Source organism: Crocodylus siamensis, chromosome 15 (assembly GCF_052110815.1).
Source record: "Crocodylus siamensis isolate JL-2025a chromosome 15, ASM5211081v1, whole genome shotgun sequence".
Taxonomy (NCBI): Eukaryota; Metazoa; Chordata; order Crocodylia; family Crocodylidae; genus Crocodylus; species Crocodylus siamensis.
In genome coordinates this window covers 49987286-50005743 of record NC_143409.1, presented here as the reverse complement: position 1 = coordinate 50005743, position 18458 = coordinate 49987286, and the positions used below count along the sequence as shown (strand labels likewise).

At 58.5% G+C, this 18458-nt stretch overlaps 2 protein-coding genes across 4 annotated transcripts; one reads left to right on the top strand and one right to left on the bottom strand.

Moving 5' to 3' along the window:
- Positions 1-938: 938 nt before the first annotated feature.
- Positions 939-12844, bottom strand: ABHD16A (abhydrolase domain containing 16A, phospholipase). Of its 3 annotated transcripts, XM_090029754.1 has the most exons (21): positions 12677-12815; positions 11239-11378; positions 10973-11029; positions 9984-10072; positions 9429-9515; positions 8938-9023; positions 8241-8314; positions 7785-7889; positions 7024-7138; positions 6357-6458; positions 5892-5955; positions 5036-5085; positions 4517-4640; positions 3866-3970; positions 3087-3150; positions 2784-2840; positions 2523-2585; positions 2262-2338; positions 1765-1863; positions 1252-1298; positions 939-1139 (listed from the first exon to the last, which is right to left on the bottom strand). In XM_090029754.1, exons 2-21 carry the CDS (start codon positions 11241-11243, stop codon positions 1056-1058), a joined length of 1554 nt encoding a protein of 517 aa, XP_089885880.1. In that variant the 5' UTR covers positions 11244-11378; positions 12677-12815; the 3' UTR covers positions 939-1055. The 3 variants fall into 3 exon arrangements, with proteins under 3 accessions (XP_089885880.1, XP_089885878.1, XP_089885879.1); XM_090029752.1 differs by lacking the exon at positions 11239-11378 and having other exon boundaries at positions 10006-10072; positions 12677-12844; XM_090029753.1 differs by lacking the exon at positions 11239-11378 and having other exon boundaries at positions 12677-12843.
- On the top strand, positions 11393-18404 carry LY6G6F (lymphocyte antigen 6 family member G6F). Its single transcript, XM_090029844.1, has 6 exons — positions 11393-12495; positions 14302-14439; positions 15029-15310; positions 15538-15691; positions 15884-15921; positions 16021-18404. The coding sequence occupies exons 2-6, from the start codon at positions 14367-14369 to the stop codon at positions 16071-16073; spliced, it is 600 nt and encodes a 199-aa protein (XP_089885970.1). The 5' UTR covers positions 11393-12495; positions 14302-14366; the 3' UTR covers positions 16074-18404.
- The last annotated feature ends 54 nt before the right edge of the window (positions 18405-18458 follow it).

The window sequence follows — 18458 nt, the reverse complement described above, 5'->3', positions numbered from 1 at the left end:
CTCAATGACAACAGCCCCCCTGCCCTGCGTGAAGCAGTGTTGGAACCCCATTTCCTTAGCAAAACTGAGTCCCAACCATGTGATGATGCCATGGAAATGGATCCCTGCAGCACGCTGGAACCCTGGTTTCCTCAGCAATTGGGTACCCCTCCGATTTAGCAAGAGGGAGAGGGTGACATAATGGTGGAACCCATCTCCTTGGCAACAGAGTAACATCCTGAGACACCTGTGGTCTCCACAGCAACAGGGGTGATATCTCTGCAGCAACAAGGGAACCCCAGGGTCCTCTCTAACTGGGCTTTCCTGGTGAGGCAGCTGAGGAACACCAGTCTCTATGGCAACAGGGTCCCCATGTGACCTAGTGCTGGAAACTCAGTTGCCTTAGCAACAGGGAAGGCCTTGCACTGGACCCCTGCTATCTCCTTGGCAGGCAGGCTCTGCTGCTATGGGGGACTCCTGGGTTCCCTGGGAGCGGAGAGGGGGGAGGAGGGGGATCCTGCCAGGGGAGATCCCAAGACTCACCCCCTCCCTCTCCCAGAGACCCCAAGGTGCCTGCGCTCCAACCTCACCCAGACCTAATTGCCTGAGCGAACCCAGATGTCCAAATGCCCAGAGCCCCCTGCCACCCCGCTCTAACTGCCAGACCACCCCAACCAGGGAGCCCAAGCAGCTCACTGCTCCCAGCACCCCCCAAACCCAGAGCTGGAAAGAGGCCAGGTATCTGGGCTCCTCCTAGGGGTGCCTGAACCCATAGCTGTAGCCCCAGCTGTGACCTTGGCAAGGGGGCAGGGCAGTGCCTCCCCCCTAAAGCCGAGTGCACCCCAACTGATGAACTCACCAAGGGGGTGGGGCCAAAACAGCCCCACTCCCCCCCCCCGCAGAAGGGCTGGGTCAAGGTTCTCCCCAGAACTGGGCACACCACGGCACCAAGTACAAAAAATACCTCCTCTTTATTGCTGGCTCCTCCAGGTCCAGACGGTGTGTATGCATGGGGGGCAGATATGGGGGGTGGGGGAGCCATAGGTGCAGAGATGGGGGTTGGGCAGGGGGCGGGGCTACAAGTGCCAGGGCAGGTGGAAGTCATGGTGGGGCAGGGGGGTGCAGTGCGTCGCCTCAAAGTTCTGCAGGTGCTTGCGAGCCTGGGGGCAGGGGGGAAGAGTACGGGTGAAAACCCAGGCATCCAGGTTCCCAGCTCTGCCCCTGTTCCCCCTCCCAGGGAGCCCAGGCATCCAGGTCCCCCCCAAGCCTTACCAGGAACAGCGCCAGCTGCCGGCGGCCCTCCGGCATCATGTCATCCCCTGGGGGTGGAAAAATGCAAATGAGCAAGGGGAGGCGCCATGGGAGACCCTTCCCCTTGGCCCTTGTTAGCCAAGGGCCCTCAGACAGCTGACTGACCATGTAAGACCCCCGCCCCAGCCTGCTACCCACTGACCTCCCCTCAATTCCACCCCCCATAGCCTCTCCCCACTTGGCTGCCTTCCTTAATCCCACCCCCTTAGGCTCATCCCTCATTGGCTGCCCCCAGTCCCACCCACTTCCCATGATCTTCTCCCCATTAGCTGTCCCTCCCTGCCTGCATGCAGCCTCCTCCCGACTGGGCAGATTATGACCTTCCTCTCCCCAACACCCCAGTGGCTCACCCAAACCCCATCTGCAACCCATTGGCCAAGCCTTACCCCACCCCTTCCAACAACTCCTAGCTTCACTGCCCACCCCCCTCCGGCCCCACCCTTGCCCTCCCATTGGTCAGCTCCACCCACTCACCTACGCTCCAGGGGAAGTCAGGGCCGTGCTGGTCGCGGTAGGAGTGAAGCACGGACACACACCAGTCATCCTCCACCTCGTAGCGGCTGCACATGGCCACTGGGGGGAGCAAGGGGGAGGGTCAGCCTAGATACCCAGGTTCCCTCCCAGAGATGGGGAAGGGTAAGCCTAGATGCCTGGGTCCTCTAGGGGGCTCTGGGTAGAGCACGAGGAAGGGGTATGGGCTTGGTGCAGGTACTAGGGACCCGGATGCCTGGGTTCTGTCCGAGCATGGGGTAGGGAGCATGATCTGGAGAAACGGAGAATCCAGACACCTGGCTTCTCTACTCAGCTGTGGGACAAAGAAGCCAGGACACCTGGGTAGAGAAACTGGGAGCTGGGAGGAGGTGGGGAGCCTGGAGACCTGGGTCCCTCTCCTGGCTCTTGGGAGAGAGGGGCCTGGGGGCACAGTATTGGGAGCCTGGATGCTTGGGTTCCCCGCAAGGTCTGGCCGTTACCTTCCTCCATAGGGCTGGAAGCTTCTAGCCACTCCCGGACCACGCGCACCCCCTCCTCACCCATCACCTTGGGGTATCTGGGGGGTGCAAGGGGAGGAGTTAGGTGCCTCCACCCCCCTGGTGCCCCTCACTCCCAACCCACAGCCCCCTGTACCACCAGCCCTGCTGGTGCCCCTCACTACCAACCCACAGCCCCCTGTTGCCCCCAGCCCTGTCAGTGACCCTCAACTCTGACCTGCAGCCCCCCCACTCCCAACTCACCGGTGCTGGAGCAGTTTGAGCAGCAGATCATTGCCTCGGTTGGACATGATGTCCTCTGGGACCCTGGCCAGGGATGAGGGCAGAGTTAAGGAGACTGACTGGGACACCTGAATTCCCTCCATGCTTGGTGAAGGAAGGGAGAGCTGGGAGCCTGGATGCCTGGGTTCTCTGGGAAAGGTACAGGGGCTGAGGGGTGGGAGCAGGAAGGGCTGGGAGCCCAGAGGCTTGGGCTCTCTGGAAGGGGAGTGGGGGCTGTCTCACGTGGTAGTGATGATCTCATCCTTTGTCCTTCGCACCAGCAGCACGGGGCCCTGATACCTTGAACAAAGAAGATGGTGTGAGAGCAGCTGCAGAACATGCATCCACCCTAACCCCTCTTGCCCCTAAAAGAACCCAGGTGTCTTGTTTCCCACCCCTCCTACTCCCACCCAACTCCCTCCCCTCTGCTGCCACAGAAGCCAGGCATCTGGGCTCCCAACCTGCCTGCTCTCTCCTCTCCAGCCCTCAATTTCTCTCCCAGAATAGGCATCCCACTGCCCCTCCCCACAACTGCCCCCCAGGTACCTGCACAGCTGCTCCCCGTTGTTGAGGTTCAGGTGCTGCCTCACTGTCCTGGTCACCAGCCCCCCTAGGAGAGACAGGAGATGGAGCCTTGTTACATTCCTGGCTTGGTTAATGAAGCAGTTCATTAATGAGCAGAATATCCTTGGGGGAGGGGTTGGCTCTCCCCAGAGTGGGTGCTATGTAGGAAACTGATGCCAACAGCCATTTGGGGTGTGGGTCTCCTGGGGGCGGGTAAGCACCCTGTTCACAGACTGGGGAAACGGAAGCAAGTGTCCCAGGTGAAGCTGGCTCTCTTGAGTCCAAGTCCTGGCCTAGTCCAAGCCAAAGGCTGGGGGTGGGCAGGGGATCTAGGTGCAGATGTGGGTACAACAGGGCTCCTAACATGGTATTACATGTGGTATGGTCCAATGTAGCATTGGAAGGGGGGAAATCAATTGCCACCTACCCCGCCCCGCCCACAGGCATGGAGCTCCCTCCAAATGGAACCTTCCACTGCCCCCCCCTTTTTTTACATAGAGCATTCCACAACCTCCCCCGATAATGGAACCTCCCTACTCCCCCCACCCCTTCCCCAGCTGTGCCACATGGACTGTGCCAGCCTACTGACTGGCAGGGTGGGATCATATGACCTCCTAGCAGTGGCCCAGTGGAAGGTTTCAGTGAGAGGGGAGTGGTCAGCAGGCTTTGGGGCTGGTTTATGGGCCTCTGGCTGGAAGGGGGGAGGTAATAATTTGGACTGAAGCACATGGGGAGTGGGAGTGGGCGGGGGTGTTACTTACTCCAGCTCTCAGGCATGACCTTGAGGGCCAGGGGCACCAGGTCATCAAAGGAGGCGTCCAGCACCAGGGCGCTGATCTCTGGGTATGTCATGGCTGCCCAGGTGGCTGTGAGGACAGACGCATGGATAGCATCATCTCAATGGTGGGGAGGGGCTCAGAAGAAGCCCCACCCCCACATCCTCCTCCCTTCTCCAATCCACATGGTTTCTCCCATTCTGTGCCTCCCCGCATCAATGTAGTTCTTCCTGCTCCCCTCCTTCCTCCCACCATGGTTTTTCCCATCCAGTCCTAGCCTCCCTCACTTCACTCTACCCAATTGTTCCTCCCATTCCATCTCCTCCCATGCACTTGTCAGAACCTCCTTCCACACCCACATGGTTCTTCCCCCCCGTTACCCCATAGTTCCCCCCATCCCTTTTTTGCCCCCTACCCTCCATCACCCACATGGTCCCTCCCAACCTGTTTTAGCCCCTCCACACACATCACCCACAACCCCCTCCCATCCTGTTCTACACCTCCCACCCCCCAAATGGTTCTTCCCATCTACCCCCACCATCACCCACATGGTCCCTCCCATCCCATTCTAGCTCCCCCATCTTCTACAAGGTTCCTCCCACCCCCGACACCATGTCTCTGTGTGGTCCTCCCCACCTGTGAAGCCGCCAATGGACCAGGCGTACAGGACGATGTCGTCCGGCTGGAAGCCAAGGCGGTAGATGGCGAACTGCACCACAGCGTCCATGGCATTGGCCTCAGCCTGGGGCAACGGGATGCCCTGCGGGGCCAGGCCAGGGTCAGAGCCAGCACCTGGACACCTGGGTTTCCTCCCTGTGCCAGTGGGCGGGGGTGGGGGATGAACAGATGCTGGGTTCTCTCCCCACTGAACCAGGAGTGGGATCTGGTGGGTTAGGGCAGGGGAAGCCTGGCTGCTCTCAGTGTGGGGAGGGGCAGGGCAATGGGAGCCCAGATGCCTGGGTTCTCTGCCCTCTGCTGAGGGAGGCTGTTCTCTTTCCATGCCTCAGTTTCCCCACATAGAGTGGGAGGCTCTGAGGATCTTGAAAGGAATTCCAGGGCTTGTGAAGGGGTTGATCTGAATCCTAGTGGCCCAACCCCCACCTCCCCCCACTTCCATAGTGGTATTCCCCGGGGTGGGTGGGGGGTGGATCTCACTGTGCTGCCTGCAAAGCCGGGGTGGTTCCATCCGAGCACCGAGTAGCCAGCTGGGGAGGTGGGAAGAGAAGCCTGGATTAGCCTAGGACCACATCATTTTGGAACCCCCCCTCCCCTTCACAAGGAAATGGAACCTCCTCAATGCCACCCCTCCCCCAACCGCAGAAATGAACCAGTCTGCACAGGGCCAACCACTCCCACTTTCAATATAGCACATTCCTCCACCCCCAAGAAAAATGGATTTGTCCAGGACATTCCCCCCATAAAGGAAAATGGAAAGGTCTAAAAGATCCACCCCCCACTGGAAAGAAATGGATAAGGCCAAGAGATTCCACCTCCCAATGGAGGGAAACAGAATCTCTTGGGCTCATCTTTCCCCCCAATAAATGGAAATGGATGAGTCCAAGCTATTTCCTGTCTTATTAAAAGGAAATGAATGAGTCCACGAGATTTCCCCCAGTTAAAGGGAAACAGATGAGTCCAAAGAATATCCTCCCCACAGTAACATGATTCAGTCCATTAGGGCAAAATAGTCTCCCCCACCCATGTTGATAACTGGAGTTGCCCCACAGGGTGAGGTTATGTCTGCCCCTCATGGAGGAAAAGCTGTCTAACCCAAAACACCTCCCACAACAGAAAACAGAATGGATGCGTCCACTCCTATCTGCATTCCCCTGCAGGGAAAGCGGACTGGTTCAGAAAGGTCCCCTGAAGCAAAGGAATGGATGAACCCACACGTGGCAACTTTCCCCCTACAACAGAAGTGGTTTGGTCCAAGATGAGCCATGTAGTGAATTATTTCCAATGGGGAAAACAGGGGGGCTGGGAATAAACCATTCCTGGAAGCGGATCATACCATCCAAGGGGGTGGAGAGGCACCCGACCTCGTAGAATCCAGCATTGCCTTCACAGCAGATCACCTGGGGGGAGACGATCAGTGTTATACCTGGCCAGACACCTCCCCAGAGCCAGCTGCAGCTCCTGTCCTCGTTATAACCAGCCCAATGTGCCCCAGGGCCAGCCACATGCCAACATTGGGTGAGGGACCCCATATCCCCAGGCAGGGGGTGATGTGGGAGTGCCTGCTTCTTTCTTAGGGAAGCCAGGCCCACACTGATATTCAGGTCCTCCCTGAGGTGGGAGATGTCCCTGTAGGGGATTCAAAGCCCTTCCCCCCAGCATGGCCCAGGCAGCACGGGGCCATTTGTATTCTCAGTCTGCTCCCAGGACACCTGGGTTCTCTGGGAGGGGCTAGCAGGTTAGAGTAGGGAGGTTGGGGCCTGGACACCTGGGTTCACCCCCCACATTCCCTGGGCCTCACCAGCTTGGCACCCTGGGGCTCTGAGGTCCCGCGCCGGTCCATGAACATTGTGTCAATCTCGTTGCCATCGCAGGCCAGCAGCTTGGCCCTCTTCCCACCGCACTGCCAGGGAGGGGTGGGGAGGGTGGGGGAGTTAGCCCAGATGCCTGGGTCCGCTCCCAGGTCTGGGAGAGGAATGGGGGTAGCGAGTCAAAGTTGGGAGCCTGGACACCTGGTTTTTATCCAGATCTGAGACAGGGGTGAGTTGGGTGGATGACAACAGAGTGGGCTAGGAACCTAGATGCCTGGGTTCTCTGGGAGGGGGGTGAGAATCAGGGAGCAGGGGTCTGTGAACCCAGAAACCTGGGTTCTCTCTCAGCTGCGGAGAAGGACTGGGGGTGGAGGGGAAGGTAAATGGATTAGATCGGGGTGTAGCTGGGAGCCTGGATTCTCTTCAACTCGGGGGGGGGGGCGGGGGGGACTGGGATGTAGAGCGTTACAGCAGGGGGTGCTGGGAGCCTGGGTTCTTTCCTAGCTCTGGGAGGGAAGTAGAGTCTGGGAGGGGTACAAGGTGTGGGGAACTGGGAGCCCCAACTCCTGGCTTCAACTCCAGCACTGGGAGGCAAGTGGGGACTGGCAGCCCGCACGCCTGGGTTCCCTTCCCCAGCCCCCCTCCCCTCAGACTCACCTCCTCAACGAGGCGGGCCTGACCCTGGAGCAGCATGGGCATGAGGGCTTTCTGGAGCAGGTAGACAGAGCCAGGGTACAGCATCCGGCGCCCGAATGTGTGAGCCACGATGTAGCTGGGGGGTGAGGTGGGGCGGGGGGCAAAGACAAGAGTCAGTTTTGATGCTCCCCAGAGCCAGCTGCAACTCCTGTCCCTGTTACACCCAGTCTGACACGCCCCAGAGCCAGCCACACCCCAGCACCAGGGTCCCAGACCCCTGTTGTCACATCCATGCCATATTTAAAAAATTACTAGTTAGGTGACCTCATCCCTTGACCAATAAGCAGTCATAATTCCCCCAGCTAATCCCCCTGAACTCCGCTTGCCAGCCTATGAGCTATTTAGATCATCCTCAGGCAATCATGTGCCAGAATTCTAGTGTTACTTCTTCTTCCACCCTCTGCCTCCAGCCAAATCAGGACCCAGAGCTGCAGCCCCTTCCCCAGCCAATCCGCAGTCAGGGATCCCTCTAGAACGTCTCAATGCCTACCAATCAGTATCCTGGGCCCAAGCCCTCAACCAATCAGGGGACAGGTCTCAGGACCAACATAGCAAAGCAATCAGCAGCCAGGGATCCCCACCCATGCTCCCTGCAGCCTCCCAGGATGCTTTCCCACCCCCCACCCCTCCACAGAGAAGCCTGCAAGCCCCACCCCTTGGCCTGCTACAGCCGATAGGGAGGCAGGGAGCTCAAACCCCTCCCTCTGGGGGGAGGGTTATACCTGGCAATCTGGCAGGGCAGCTTCTTCACAGCGTTGAGGAATCCGTTGGCCGTGCTGCGGTGCTTGGGGGGCGGCTGCAGCAAGGAGACCCCCCGCGAGTCTGACCTGGGGAGAGCCGATTGCCTGTGTTCTCCCCAGCTCAGGAAGAAGACGGGGGCTGGGGGACCGGACACTTGGCTTCTCTAGGTGGGAAGTGGGGGCTGGGGAGTGAGAACAGGCAGGGCTGGGAGCTTGGACATCTGGGTTCTCTTACTTCTGGGAGTGAAGTCAGGGCTGGTGGGTCTGAGCATGAAGCCGGGACTCCTGGGTTCCCCCCTTGCTCTGGGAAGGGAGTGGGTCAGAGCTGGTGCTGCTTGGAGCCTGGACACATGGGTTCTCTGGAAGGGGAGGGCGTTGGGGGGTAAGAGCAGGAGGGCTGGGAGCCGGGATGCCTGGGTTCCCTCCCCGCTCACCCACCGGCTGGAGACCTCATCCCAGCGGAAGTCCACGGGCCAGCTCCGGAAGTCAAAGTTGTAGTTGGCGAGTTTCTTCTGTGCACACAGGAAGGGGAGTGGGCATGAGGGGCTGAGACCTCATGCCCCGCCAAAACTACCCCCCCACTAGCCCTTCTTTGGACGTGGGCGGGGCTTCCTGCATTGGCTCCACTCCCCCAGCCAAACCCGCACCTCCCCCAGACCTGGGTCTGGTCTCTGCCTCTTTAAAACCAGGGCAGGCTGGCAGCTGCAAGGCATGCTGGGAAAGAGTCCAAAGCACAAAAGTGGCTGGGCTGCAAACCATCCTGGGAAATGGGGTGGGATGGGGGTGGAGTGGGAGTTGTGGGCAGCTGCAAGGCACGATGGGAAACTGAGGCAGGCCTGGCTGCTGTGGTATGGTGAGGAGGTTAGGGTGCAAGGCATGAGGGGAGAAGCGGCAGCTCCCATCACGCCTTACGGCAAGGCCTGGCTGTTGGGGACAGTAGGGAAGGAGAAGCTGAAAGGCATAATGGGAAACAGCAGAAGGGCTGCCCCCAGAGGTTCATGGGAGACCAGGAGGGGGCAGTGCAAGCTGCGAATGGCTTGGCAGGAGAGGGGGGCCTGCAAGGCATTGTGGGAAGGGCAGGGTGGATGGCATGCAGCCTAGAGGCAGAGCCAGAAGCCGGGTCACAGAGCCTCACCTTGATCTCGGGGGTGCCGATGCGATGGCTGTCCTCCAGGATGGTGATAAACTGGACGTACTGGGGGTTCGTCCAGCGCCCAATCCCTGGGTGGGGAGGGGGTGCAGTTAGACAGGCTGAAGGGTTGTAAGAGAACCCAGGAGTCTGGGCTCCCACCCCCTCCTGGAGAATCCAGACATCCGGGCTTCCAGCCCTAGCCCACCAGCATTCATCCCCCTCTCGGAGAACCCAAGCATCCGGGTCCCCAGCTCTCTCTGCTTCCACCCCCTCCTAGAGACCACAGGCATCCGGGCTCCCAGTCCTAACCCCTCACCCCCCAACATCCTCCCCAAGAATCCAGGTGTTTGGTCTCCCAGCCCCTCTTCTCCCTGAGCTGGGGAGAAGGGTCCCCTGTCTCCCAGCCTGCCTCCCTTGCCCTGGAGCTGGGAGAGTACCCAGGTACCTGGGGGGGCGGGGGGGTAGCCCTTTCTTACTCACAAGCCCCCACTCACCTCTAAGGCAGGCGACGCCAGCCAGGAGGAAGAGCATGGTAGCAGCATAGTGGGAAAAGGGCACCACTTTGGACATGGTCAGGTAGCCTGGGAGGAGAGAAGGGGGAGAGGAGGGGGCGTCACGGCTAGGCCCCCGACGTACCCAGCTCTGGGGTGGAACAACTGCCCTGATACGCCCCAACCCCTTAAACAACCCCAACCAGCCCCTCCCCGCCCCCCGGCTCCCCCTACTTGCCCCTTCAACATACCCCCCAACATGCTGGTGCCCCTTACTCACCCCACCCCCTCACTTATCTGTTCCCCACCCCATCTACCTGCCCCTCAGGCCTTAGGTGCCTGCTCTTCCTGTCCTCCCCACTTGCCCCCCCAAGCCTCCTACCCCCAACTGATGCCCCCTACATGTGCCTTGCCTCCCCTAGATCCCTCCTGTGCCCCCTAAATGCCCCCTCAAGCTGCATCTTCCCCCCCACTACTTGCCCCCTGCTCCCCTAGTGCACCCCCACCAGCCCCTCCCCATACCCCATATATGCCCCCTGCCCTCCACAAGCCCCCTACCTGCCCCTGCAGTGCCTCCTACCTTTCCGGTACAGGTAGAAGAAGGCCAGTGGGGAGGTGTAGTAGGAGATAGACCAGAGCACTGAGGCCTGCAATAGGACCAGGCATCAGAGTCAGTGCCAGACACCTGGGCTCTCTGCAATTCAGGGAAGGGGTGGGGGCTGGGAGTCCGGACACCTGGGTTCTCTGGGAGGGGAGTGGGAGCTGGGCGGTGAAAGCAGGTGGAGGATGGAAGCTTGGGTTTTCTAGGAGGGGAAGAGGGGCCGGGGGGCCAGCGCGGGTGGGGCTAGGAGCCCAGACACCTGGGTTCTCAAGGAAGAAGCCAGGGGGTTGGACCAGGGGCCCAGACACATGGGTTTTCTGGGGGTGGAATGGGGGCAATGGGCTGAGAGCCTGGACACCTGGGTTCCCTCTGCAGGGAAGGGAGTGAAGCCAAGCTGGCTTACTGCACGGCCAGGACACCCGGGTTCTCTGCCCAGTTCCAGGAAGGAAACTGAGTCTGCTGGGTTAGAGAAGTGGGTGCTGGGAGCCCAGACACCTGGGTTCCTCTCCTGGGGGGGTGAGGGCAGGAGGAGCCGAGAGCCCGGACACCTGGGTTCTCTCCACGCTCTCAACAGGATTGGGTTTGGTGAGCCAGAGCAATCGAGGCTAGAAGCCTGGGTTGTCTGGAACAGAGGAGAGGGGGACAGGGTGGGGAGCCCGGATGTCTGGGCTCTCTGGGAGGGAAAAGGCATGGTGGATTCAAGCAGGATAGGGGAGCGTGCCGGAAGCCCGGATGCCACGGTTCTCTCCCCGCTCTAGGGGACAGAACCGGGGGCCTCAGGGACCAGAGCAGAGATAAACATGTTTGTGCAGCCAGGGCTGCTCCCCTGGCCAAGGCCCAAAAAAGGGAGGAGCCTGGACACCTGGGTTCCCTGGAAGGGAATTGGTGGGGGAGGGGGAGCCCAGATGCCTGGGTTCCCAGCCTCCCCCAGAAGCAGAGAGCTCACCAGGGCCAGGATGCTGTCTGAGTGCTTCTCCAAGCTCCGCGGCTGGTAGTACGAGTCCTGCGGGGAGAATGTCTCCGTCACCCCAAGACTTGGGGGGAGTCAGGGGGAGTTGGTGTCAGTGCCACGGGGGGAAGGGGGGGTGCACACTGGGAAATCAGCTAGAGGGGCACAGTGAAGCTCTTGGTTAACAGCAAGGGTGCAATGCAGCATTATGGGATGCAGCAGCGGTTCTGGGGGGGCCAAAATGGAGTCATGCTAATGGTCACCTCATGGTCAGGGAAATAGTGGCCGTTGTGGCGATGCCATGGGATCACGTCAAAGGTCACCTCACCATCAGGGTCACGGTGGCCATTGTGGTGATGTCACATTAACCATGGTCTCGCGTGCACAGCAGCTGTATTGCTCCCTGCCAAGGCGGGATCACGACTGGTTAAAGCAGAAGCCAGGCCAATCAGCCTGACCGGGTGGGCACCACGATGGCCAGGTCAATGCGCGCCTGCTTGGAAACACCACAGCCGCCATCTTGGCCAGGATGCCCACCTTGGCTTGGCCATTGTGGTCATGCCAACTGAGCCCCATTGGGGAGGGTGGGGGCAGAGGGTAGAGGCAATGTCTGCCATCTTGGCAACACCAGTCATGCTAACCCACCCTCTACTGGGGCAGATTGGTGGCAAATTTGAGAATCAAACCATCATGGCTCCTCTCCCTGGGTTGGGGCCCTGACTGCCTTCTAGGAAGTTGTGCCAACATGGCATCCCTACTAATAGGGGGGCCCCGGCCACCATCTTGGGGGTTACGCCAACCCAGCCTTGCCAGACTGGCATCATAGCGCTAGGGAAGTAATACAGGCCAGAGGCGAGGATGGGAGATACCATGTGAGGTACTGGAAGGGAAACATGTGTCCGTCCCTCTACCCTGTTTCTACAATGGTCTCACCCAGAGGAGTACCAACAGCTTCCTGAGGGTGAGGCTGTACCATGCAGGAAACAGGAGTTGGAGCACTCCTCTTTTCTACAATGGTTCATCTCAGGTATTAGCAACAGCTTGATACAAGGACTTCACCCCTGTACAGAAGGGGGGGGGGTAGGGGGGTACTGTTAGGGGGAAATATATCCCTCTCCCATAACCCCCCCATGGCCTGATCCATCGGGGGAGAGGGAAAATACAGCCCTGAAGAGCAATCATGCTCTCTGCCCCTCAAGTTCATGGCCCCTCTTTCCTCACAAGGGTTTGTCCCCAGATAGCACTATCCTAGGGGGCCTGGATATGGAGAAGTGGAGAGGAAGAGGGCATAATTGCCCCCTCAACTCCATAACCCCACTTTCTAAAATGGTCTGTTCTAAGAGGGGGTGGTCACTTGGGGGGCTAATGGGAGAAGGAAGTAAGGAGTAACACATTCCCCAGTTCTTGTCCAACATGGTATTGCCCTAACGGGCATCCAGACGGGCGACTGGGAAGGTCCCATCACGGCCAGGCAGAGGCACATTCCTCCCAGCCAGCACCTCCGCCCTCCCCACATCATGGTACCGTCCTAACGGACATCCAGACCTAGCAACTGGAAAGGTTCTATTTAGGAAAAAGGGGGCGTGTCCCTGAACGGCACCCCTCTCCATGCAATGGTCTCGTCCGAACTCCCACAGAGAGAGAGGCAGCCGGGAGATACCACTTCTCCCTCGCGGGGGGAGGGATGAAAACGGCACTCACCCAGGAAGCCTCCCGGGAGGCTGGGGACCCCTCGGCGCCCTCGTCCACATCCCGGGGGAGCCTCGCTGGCCCCCGTTCCCTGTAGACCCGGTAGAGCCGCGGCCCCAGCACGCAGCTCAGCAGTTTCGCCATCTTGGGCCGCACCAAGTCGGGTTGGAGACTGAGCAAAAGCACTACTTCCGGGTTCCCTACGGGGAGCCGGAGGTGGCCAAACTTCCCTCGGGGTTTTGAAAACGCGTTTTCCTTGTGTTCTGGCTGCGGGCTTCTCTCTCCCCCTCCCACCTCCCTTGTTAAAGGGACAGGCACCCATTTCTGCCCTTATTACATAGGGGTGAAAGAGTCTCCACCTTGGCCAGCTGGGGGTGGTTACAGCACTTGGGACACCAGTTCGAGGCAACTGAGAGAAACTGGTGTGCACAGGATGGCCATGTTGGCCTGGTTCTACGGGTCTCATACCAACCGGGCTGCTCAGGGTTGGCGATACAGCAGCCATCTTGGGAGTCACGCCAAGGCCGGGTGGGATCTGTGGGGTTGCTGAATATGGGTGGGGTGGTCAGGCCAACTGGGATACCAGTGGAGGGTAACTGGGAGACACTGGTGGGCACAGGGTGGCCATGTGGGTCCTAGGGGGCTCACACTGACTGGGCCACTCAGTGTTGGTGAGACAGCGGGCATCTTGGAGTTGCATCAAGGGGGGATCTGAGGGGTCACTATACAAAGGTGAGTGGTCAGGCCAACTGGGACACCAGTGGGAGGCAACTGGGAGACACTTGTGGGCACAGGGCAGCCATGCTGGCCCTGCCCTAGGGGCTCACACCAACTGGGCCAATTGGGGTTGGCAATACAGTGGCCATCTTGGAGTCACACCAAGATGGCTGCCCTTTTCAGGGTTGCCATGCTGGCATTAGGTCAAGAATGGGCACCATTTCCGAGCTGCCATGCTGGAGGTAGGTCAAGATGGTGTCTGTGGGACATGGTGGCCATTACTGGTGCCACTATGTTGGAGTTAGGCCAAAATGGTGTTTGTGGCACATGGGGGCCATCTTGGTGCCGCCATGTTGGAGTTAGGTCAAGATGGCGTCTGTTGGGTGTGGCGGCCATGTTGGTGCCACTATGTTGGAGTTAGACCAAAATGGCATGTGTGGGACATGGCAGTAATATTGATGTTGCCATGTTGGAATGGCGTCAACTAGGTGCTTCAAGCCTGGGGTGGGTGTAACCCAGCAGCCCCTGGGCTGGAGAGATAGCATCCCAATCTTGCAAGAAGCAGCCATCTTGTTTGGACAATGCTAAGTGAAGGGGAACTCATAGGGAGCGTTTGCTGGGATGCCTCTACGTGAAAAGAACTCCTCCCTGCCTGAGTTGTGGCTGGCTCGGGAGGGTGGGGGGTGGCCTTGGGCTGGGTATAATGGGGTCGGAGCTGCAACTGGCTCTGAGGGGGAGTAGGGGTGGATGTAACGGGGGTAAAGGCTGTGGCTGGCTCTGGGGTGGAGGAGGGCTGGGTATAACAAGGACAAGAGCTGCAGCGGGCTCTGGGGGAACAGCTGCCTTGTGGCACTTCCTCCACACATCCATCCCTGTGGGTCCCTGATAACGTCCCTCATCTTTCTGCTGTGTCACTCCAGACATGGCTTCAGCCTGATCAGCTCCTGGCACCCTCCCCTGGGTCAGACCCTGCATCCCCGAGGAGATGCCGGCAATGGGGGCAGCCGTAGAGCCCTTCTGCCTCCTTCTCCTGCTGCTGAGACTCACCATGGAGGGAGGTAAAACCCTTTTGTCTGTCTGTTCCACCCCAGAATCAGCTGCACCTCTCTGTATAACCACGTTCCACCCCAGAATCAGCTGTGTCTGTGTTTCTCCTCATTGTACCCCAGAATCAGCTGCATCTCACACTAGAATCACTCACGTGATCTGTGTTCCACCTCAGAATCAGCTTCATGTCTGTTTGCAGCCATGTTCCACCCCAGAGTCAGCCGTGTCTGCGTATGACCACGTTACCCCCAGAATCAGCCACTTTTGCTGTGTCTAACCAAAGTTCCCCCCAGAATCAGCCACATCTCTGTATATACTCAGCTGTTTTACCCCAGAATCAGCTGCATCCTCTCTATATAACCACATTCCACCCCAGAATCAGCCACGTTTATCCCGTTTCACCCCAAAATCAGCCACATGCCTGTATACAACTGCTTCACCCCAGAATCAGCTGCATTTCTGTATATAGCTACTTTCCACCCAGAATCAGCTGCATCTCTGTATATACTCAGCTGTTCCATCCCAGAGCCAGCTGCATTCTCAGAGCATAACCACGTTCCACCTGTGAATCAGCTATGTCTCTCCCTTTGCCCCCACCAGATGTCTCTGTGGCCATGGGAGCTTCGGTGGAGCTGCCCTGCCCTGTGCAGCGTAACCTGGGAGCCGGGGAATACCTTCTGTGGCTGTATCGCAACAAGACCCATGACCTCACCTTGGCTCAGCAACCCCCAGCTCTGGGGCTTGGAGGGGACCAGGTGCGTCTCTCCCTGCTCCCCAACCAGTCTCTGCTGCTGCAAGAGGCCCGGGCTGGGGATGCTGGAACGTACTGGTGCACAGTGGGGGGAGCAACGGTGACTGGCTACAACCTGCGTGTGGTGGCAGGTGGGTGAGTGTTGCAGCCCCAGGTGGGGCCCGGGTGCCTGGGTTCCCTGGGAGGGGAGGCTGGGGGTGGGTGGGTGCTGAGATCCCAGATCCCTGGGTTCCCTTGGGGGTTCTTGGGTGAGAGAAGTGGGGGGTGGGAGCCCTGATGCCCAGGTTCTCCAGGAGGGCAGTGGGCCCGGGAGTCTGGACGCCTGGGTTCCTCTATCCTGCTCTCCCATCTTCTCCAGGACTGGGGTCCTCCCAGCACTCCAAGCCCCAGAGCCAGGATCCTGGGGCCTGTGACACCCTGTGGGTCCCATTGGCTGCCTGTGTTGCTGTGGAAACCCTCCTCCTCCTCGCCATGGGGGCGGCACTGTGGAGGCAGAGACGCCAGGGCTGCAGGTGAGGGGCTGGCAGCCTTGGTTCCCTTGGTGAGAACAGGGGGCTTGGAGCTCCAACGCTTGGGATAGGGAGGGGGTGCCTGGACTCTTGGGTTCTGTGGGAGGCTGGTGGGTCCAACTGGTTGGAGCAGGGGGCGCTGGGAGCCCGGATGCCTAGGTTCTGCCCCCCTGCTCATTGCTTCTTCCCCCACAGGGCGGCACCTCCGGCCTTCTCATTTCAGGCCCCACCAGGTGAGAGCTGCACTGGTCCCAGTTCCCCTCCCTTACTGGGTGAACTGGGGTGCCTTCATCTACCCCGTTGAGCTAACAAGCTCCCCCGCTGTCTTGCAGGCCCCCTGGACTCTAAGGGCGAGGCTGGGCTCTACGAGAACATGGGGCCCTGATGGCCCCTCCTGGGGATGGGGCTCCACCCACCTAGCCACGCCCTCAGCACTAGCCCTGCCCCCATCAGAAGCCACGCCCGCAGGCCCAGCTCCATCCCCCTAAGCTGCACCCCTATGAAGCCCCTGTGAAGGCCCTACCCTTAGCTCCATCCGTTCCCAGCCCAGCCCCTTCCTAAGCCCCACTCTTAGGTTCCCATCTCTGCCCCTTGCTCAGACCTTCCCTCCGTTTGAAGCCATGCCCCACCCGAAGCCCCACCCCTCAGAAGTCCCACTGCAGAACCCACCCCTACTAAGCCCCACCCCTTCCTGACCCCACCCCCGCTCCTCAGCCACCCCCGTCCCAGCTGCCCCGTAGAGGACCCATCCAAACAGGTCCGGGCCCACTGGGAAGGGCTGGGGCAAGGAACCCAGGTTCCCAGGTGCGTCCTGGGTAGGGTCTGGGGCAGGCGCTGGGAATAAAGGTAGCAACTGGGAACTGGTGGCTGCAGCTTTGTGTCAGGCGGACAGGCGCAGAACTCAGGCATCTGGGAAACACGTGTGCAGGGAACCCAGGCGTCTGGGACAGCTCCCCTTTGCCCCTCCCCTCATATCCAGGCCTCAAACCACAGTATAATCAACACAGCCAGTGGTGACGTGCCCCCGCTGCGAGCGCTGGCTGGGGAGTGGAGCACCATTTTGCTCCCAGAAGCAGCCTCAGCCATTCCTAGAAGCTGACTAAGGCAGCACCAGTTGCTCATGAACACAGCACAGGCATGCTGCGTCACCCCAGGGCTGCAGGTCGGGAGTGAGGGACACCGAGGTGTAGGGGGCTGAGGGTTGGGAGTGAGGTGCACCGGCAGGGCTGGGGGTGGGGCAGGGGCTGCAGGTCTGGAGTGAGGGGCACGGGGAGAGCGGGGGCGCATGGAGCTGTGGATTGGGAATGAGGGGCAGGGCTGGGGGGCAGGGGCTGCGGGTCCAGAGTGAGGGGTATCGGGGGGGCAGTGGGTCAGGAGCAAGGTGCACCGGTAGGGCTGGGGGAGCAGGGGCTTCCCAGGTGGGTCAGGAAGCCAAGCAGCTCTGTCCGGATGCTGCACGTTGTGGGGAGGAGAATGAATAAAGCTACAGAGGAAAGAGAGAACGATGGGATGGATGAAGGAAGGAATGGGCAAATAAAGCCATGGAGGAAAGCAGGAATGGTGAAAACCAGAGAACACAAATGAAGGGAAGAAAGAACAAAGGACAAAACTAACGGACAAAGCCACATAAGAAAAGAGGAACAAAGCAGCAGCAGAGCAGATGACTGAATGAACGGGAGAATGAATGAGTGAACAAGTGAATGAGTGGGGGGAGACAATGGATGAAGGGAATGAATGAATAAACCTCACAGAGGAAAGAAGGAATGAAGAAGACTGAATGGACAAAAGAACAAATGGATGAAAACAGCTGTGGAGGAAGGGACAGAAAACAGAGGGGAAGAAAGCCTGAAAGAAGGAATAAATGAACGAACAAAGGCACAGAAGAAAGAATGAATGAACAAAACCCAGAACAAATGTGAGAATGAAGCAGAGAATGGGTGAAGGAATAAACGAGTGCATAAATGCATGGAGGAAGAAAAGGACAGAAAAAAAGAGTGAATGACTAAAGGAAGGAAGGAACAAGTGAATGAGCAAAGCCACAGAAGAAGGAACGAAGGTGAGAATGAATGGATGAACGAATGAACAAATGAACACACAGAGGAATGAACAAATGAAAAGTCATAGTGATTGAATGTATGAATGGAGGAAAAAAAACAAAGGAAGGAAAAAGTGAATGAACGAACAAATGAGTGAACAAAAAACCAGAGCAAGTGAATGAAAAAAGTGAGGAAAGAAAGAAAGAATGAAGGAACAAATGAATGTACAAACCCACAGAGGACAGGAAAAAAGAACAAAGGAATAAGTGAATGAATAAAACAAGAGAAACAAAGGAGAACAGAAGGAATGAAGAAAAACTAGAATTATAAAGTGACCAAAGGAGGAAATAAAAAACAAAGGGAAGGAACAAATGACAGGAGCAAAAAATGACCCGAACCCAGAGCAGACACGTAAATGAAAGGAAGGACAAAGAACAAATGACATCAAGAAGGCATGAACCAAAAAAAAAGAGTGAATGAATGAGTGGGGGGAATGAAATTATAAACCAAAAGATGTGAACAGGCGAGGGGAAGAATGAAGGTGTAGAAGAAGGGGAGGAAATGTAAGAAGGAACAGAGAAAAGGGTGAATGAAGAGGGAAGGAATCAAAACAAGCATGGCCCAAAGACTGAGGAAGGAAGGGGAAGAAGCCAGCAGAGAAGGGGAAGAGAGATGCGGACAAGGAGGCCTCCAAGCTCCACGTGAGAGGAAGTGTCAAGTCACCCCCTGCCTGC

Bases quoted from the DNA above. Each gene is read 5' to 3' on its own strand.
- ABHD16A (XM_090029752.1), bottom strand. From the start codon at position 12,808: ATGGCGAAACTGCTGAGCTGCGTGCTGGGGCCGCGGCTCTACCGGGTC. The intron at 6,459-7,023 runs GTGAGTCTGAGG...CCTCCCTGGCAG, and splicing joins AGGCCCGCCTCGTTGAGGAG to TGCGGTGGGAAGAGGGCCAA. The intron at 2,339-2,522 runs GTGAGTTGGGAG...TGCACCCCCCAG, and splicing joins CTCAAACTGCTCCAGCACCG to ATACCCCAAGGTGATGGGTG.
- LY6G6F (XM_090029844.1), top strand. From the start codon at position 14,367: ATGCCGGCAATGGGGGCAGCCGTAGAGCCCTTCTGCCTCCTTCTCCTG. The intron at 15,692-15,883 runs GTGAGGGGCTGG...CTTCCCCCACAG, and splicing joins CAGAGACGCCAGGGCTGCAG to GGCGGCACCTCCGGCCTTCT. The intron at 15,922-16,020 runs GTGAGAGCTGCA...GCTGTCTTGCAG, and splicing joins CTCATTTCAGGCCCCACCAG to GCCCCCTGGACTCTAAGGGC.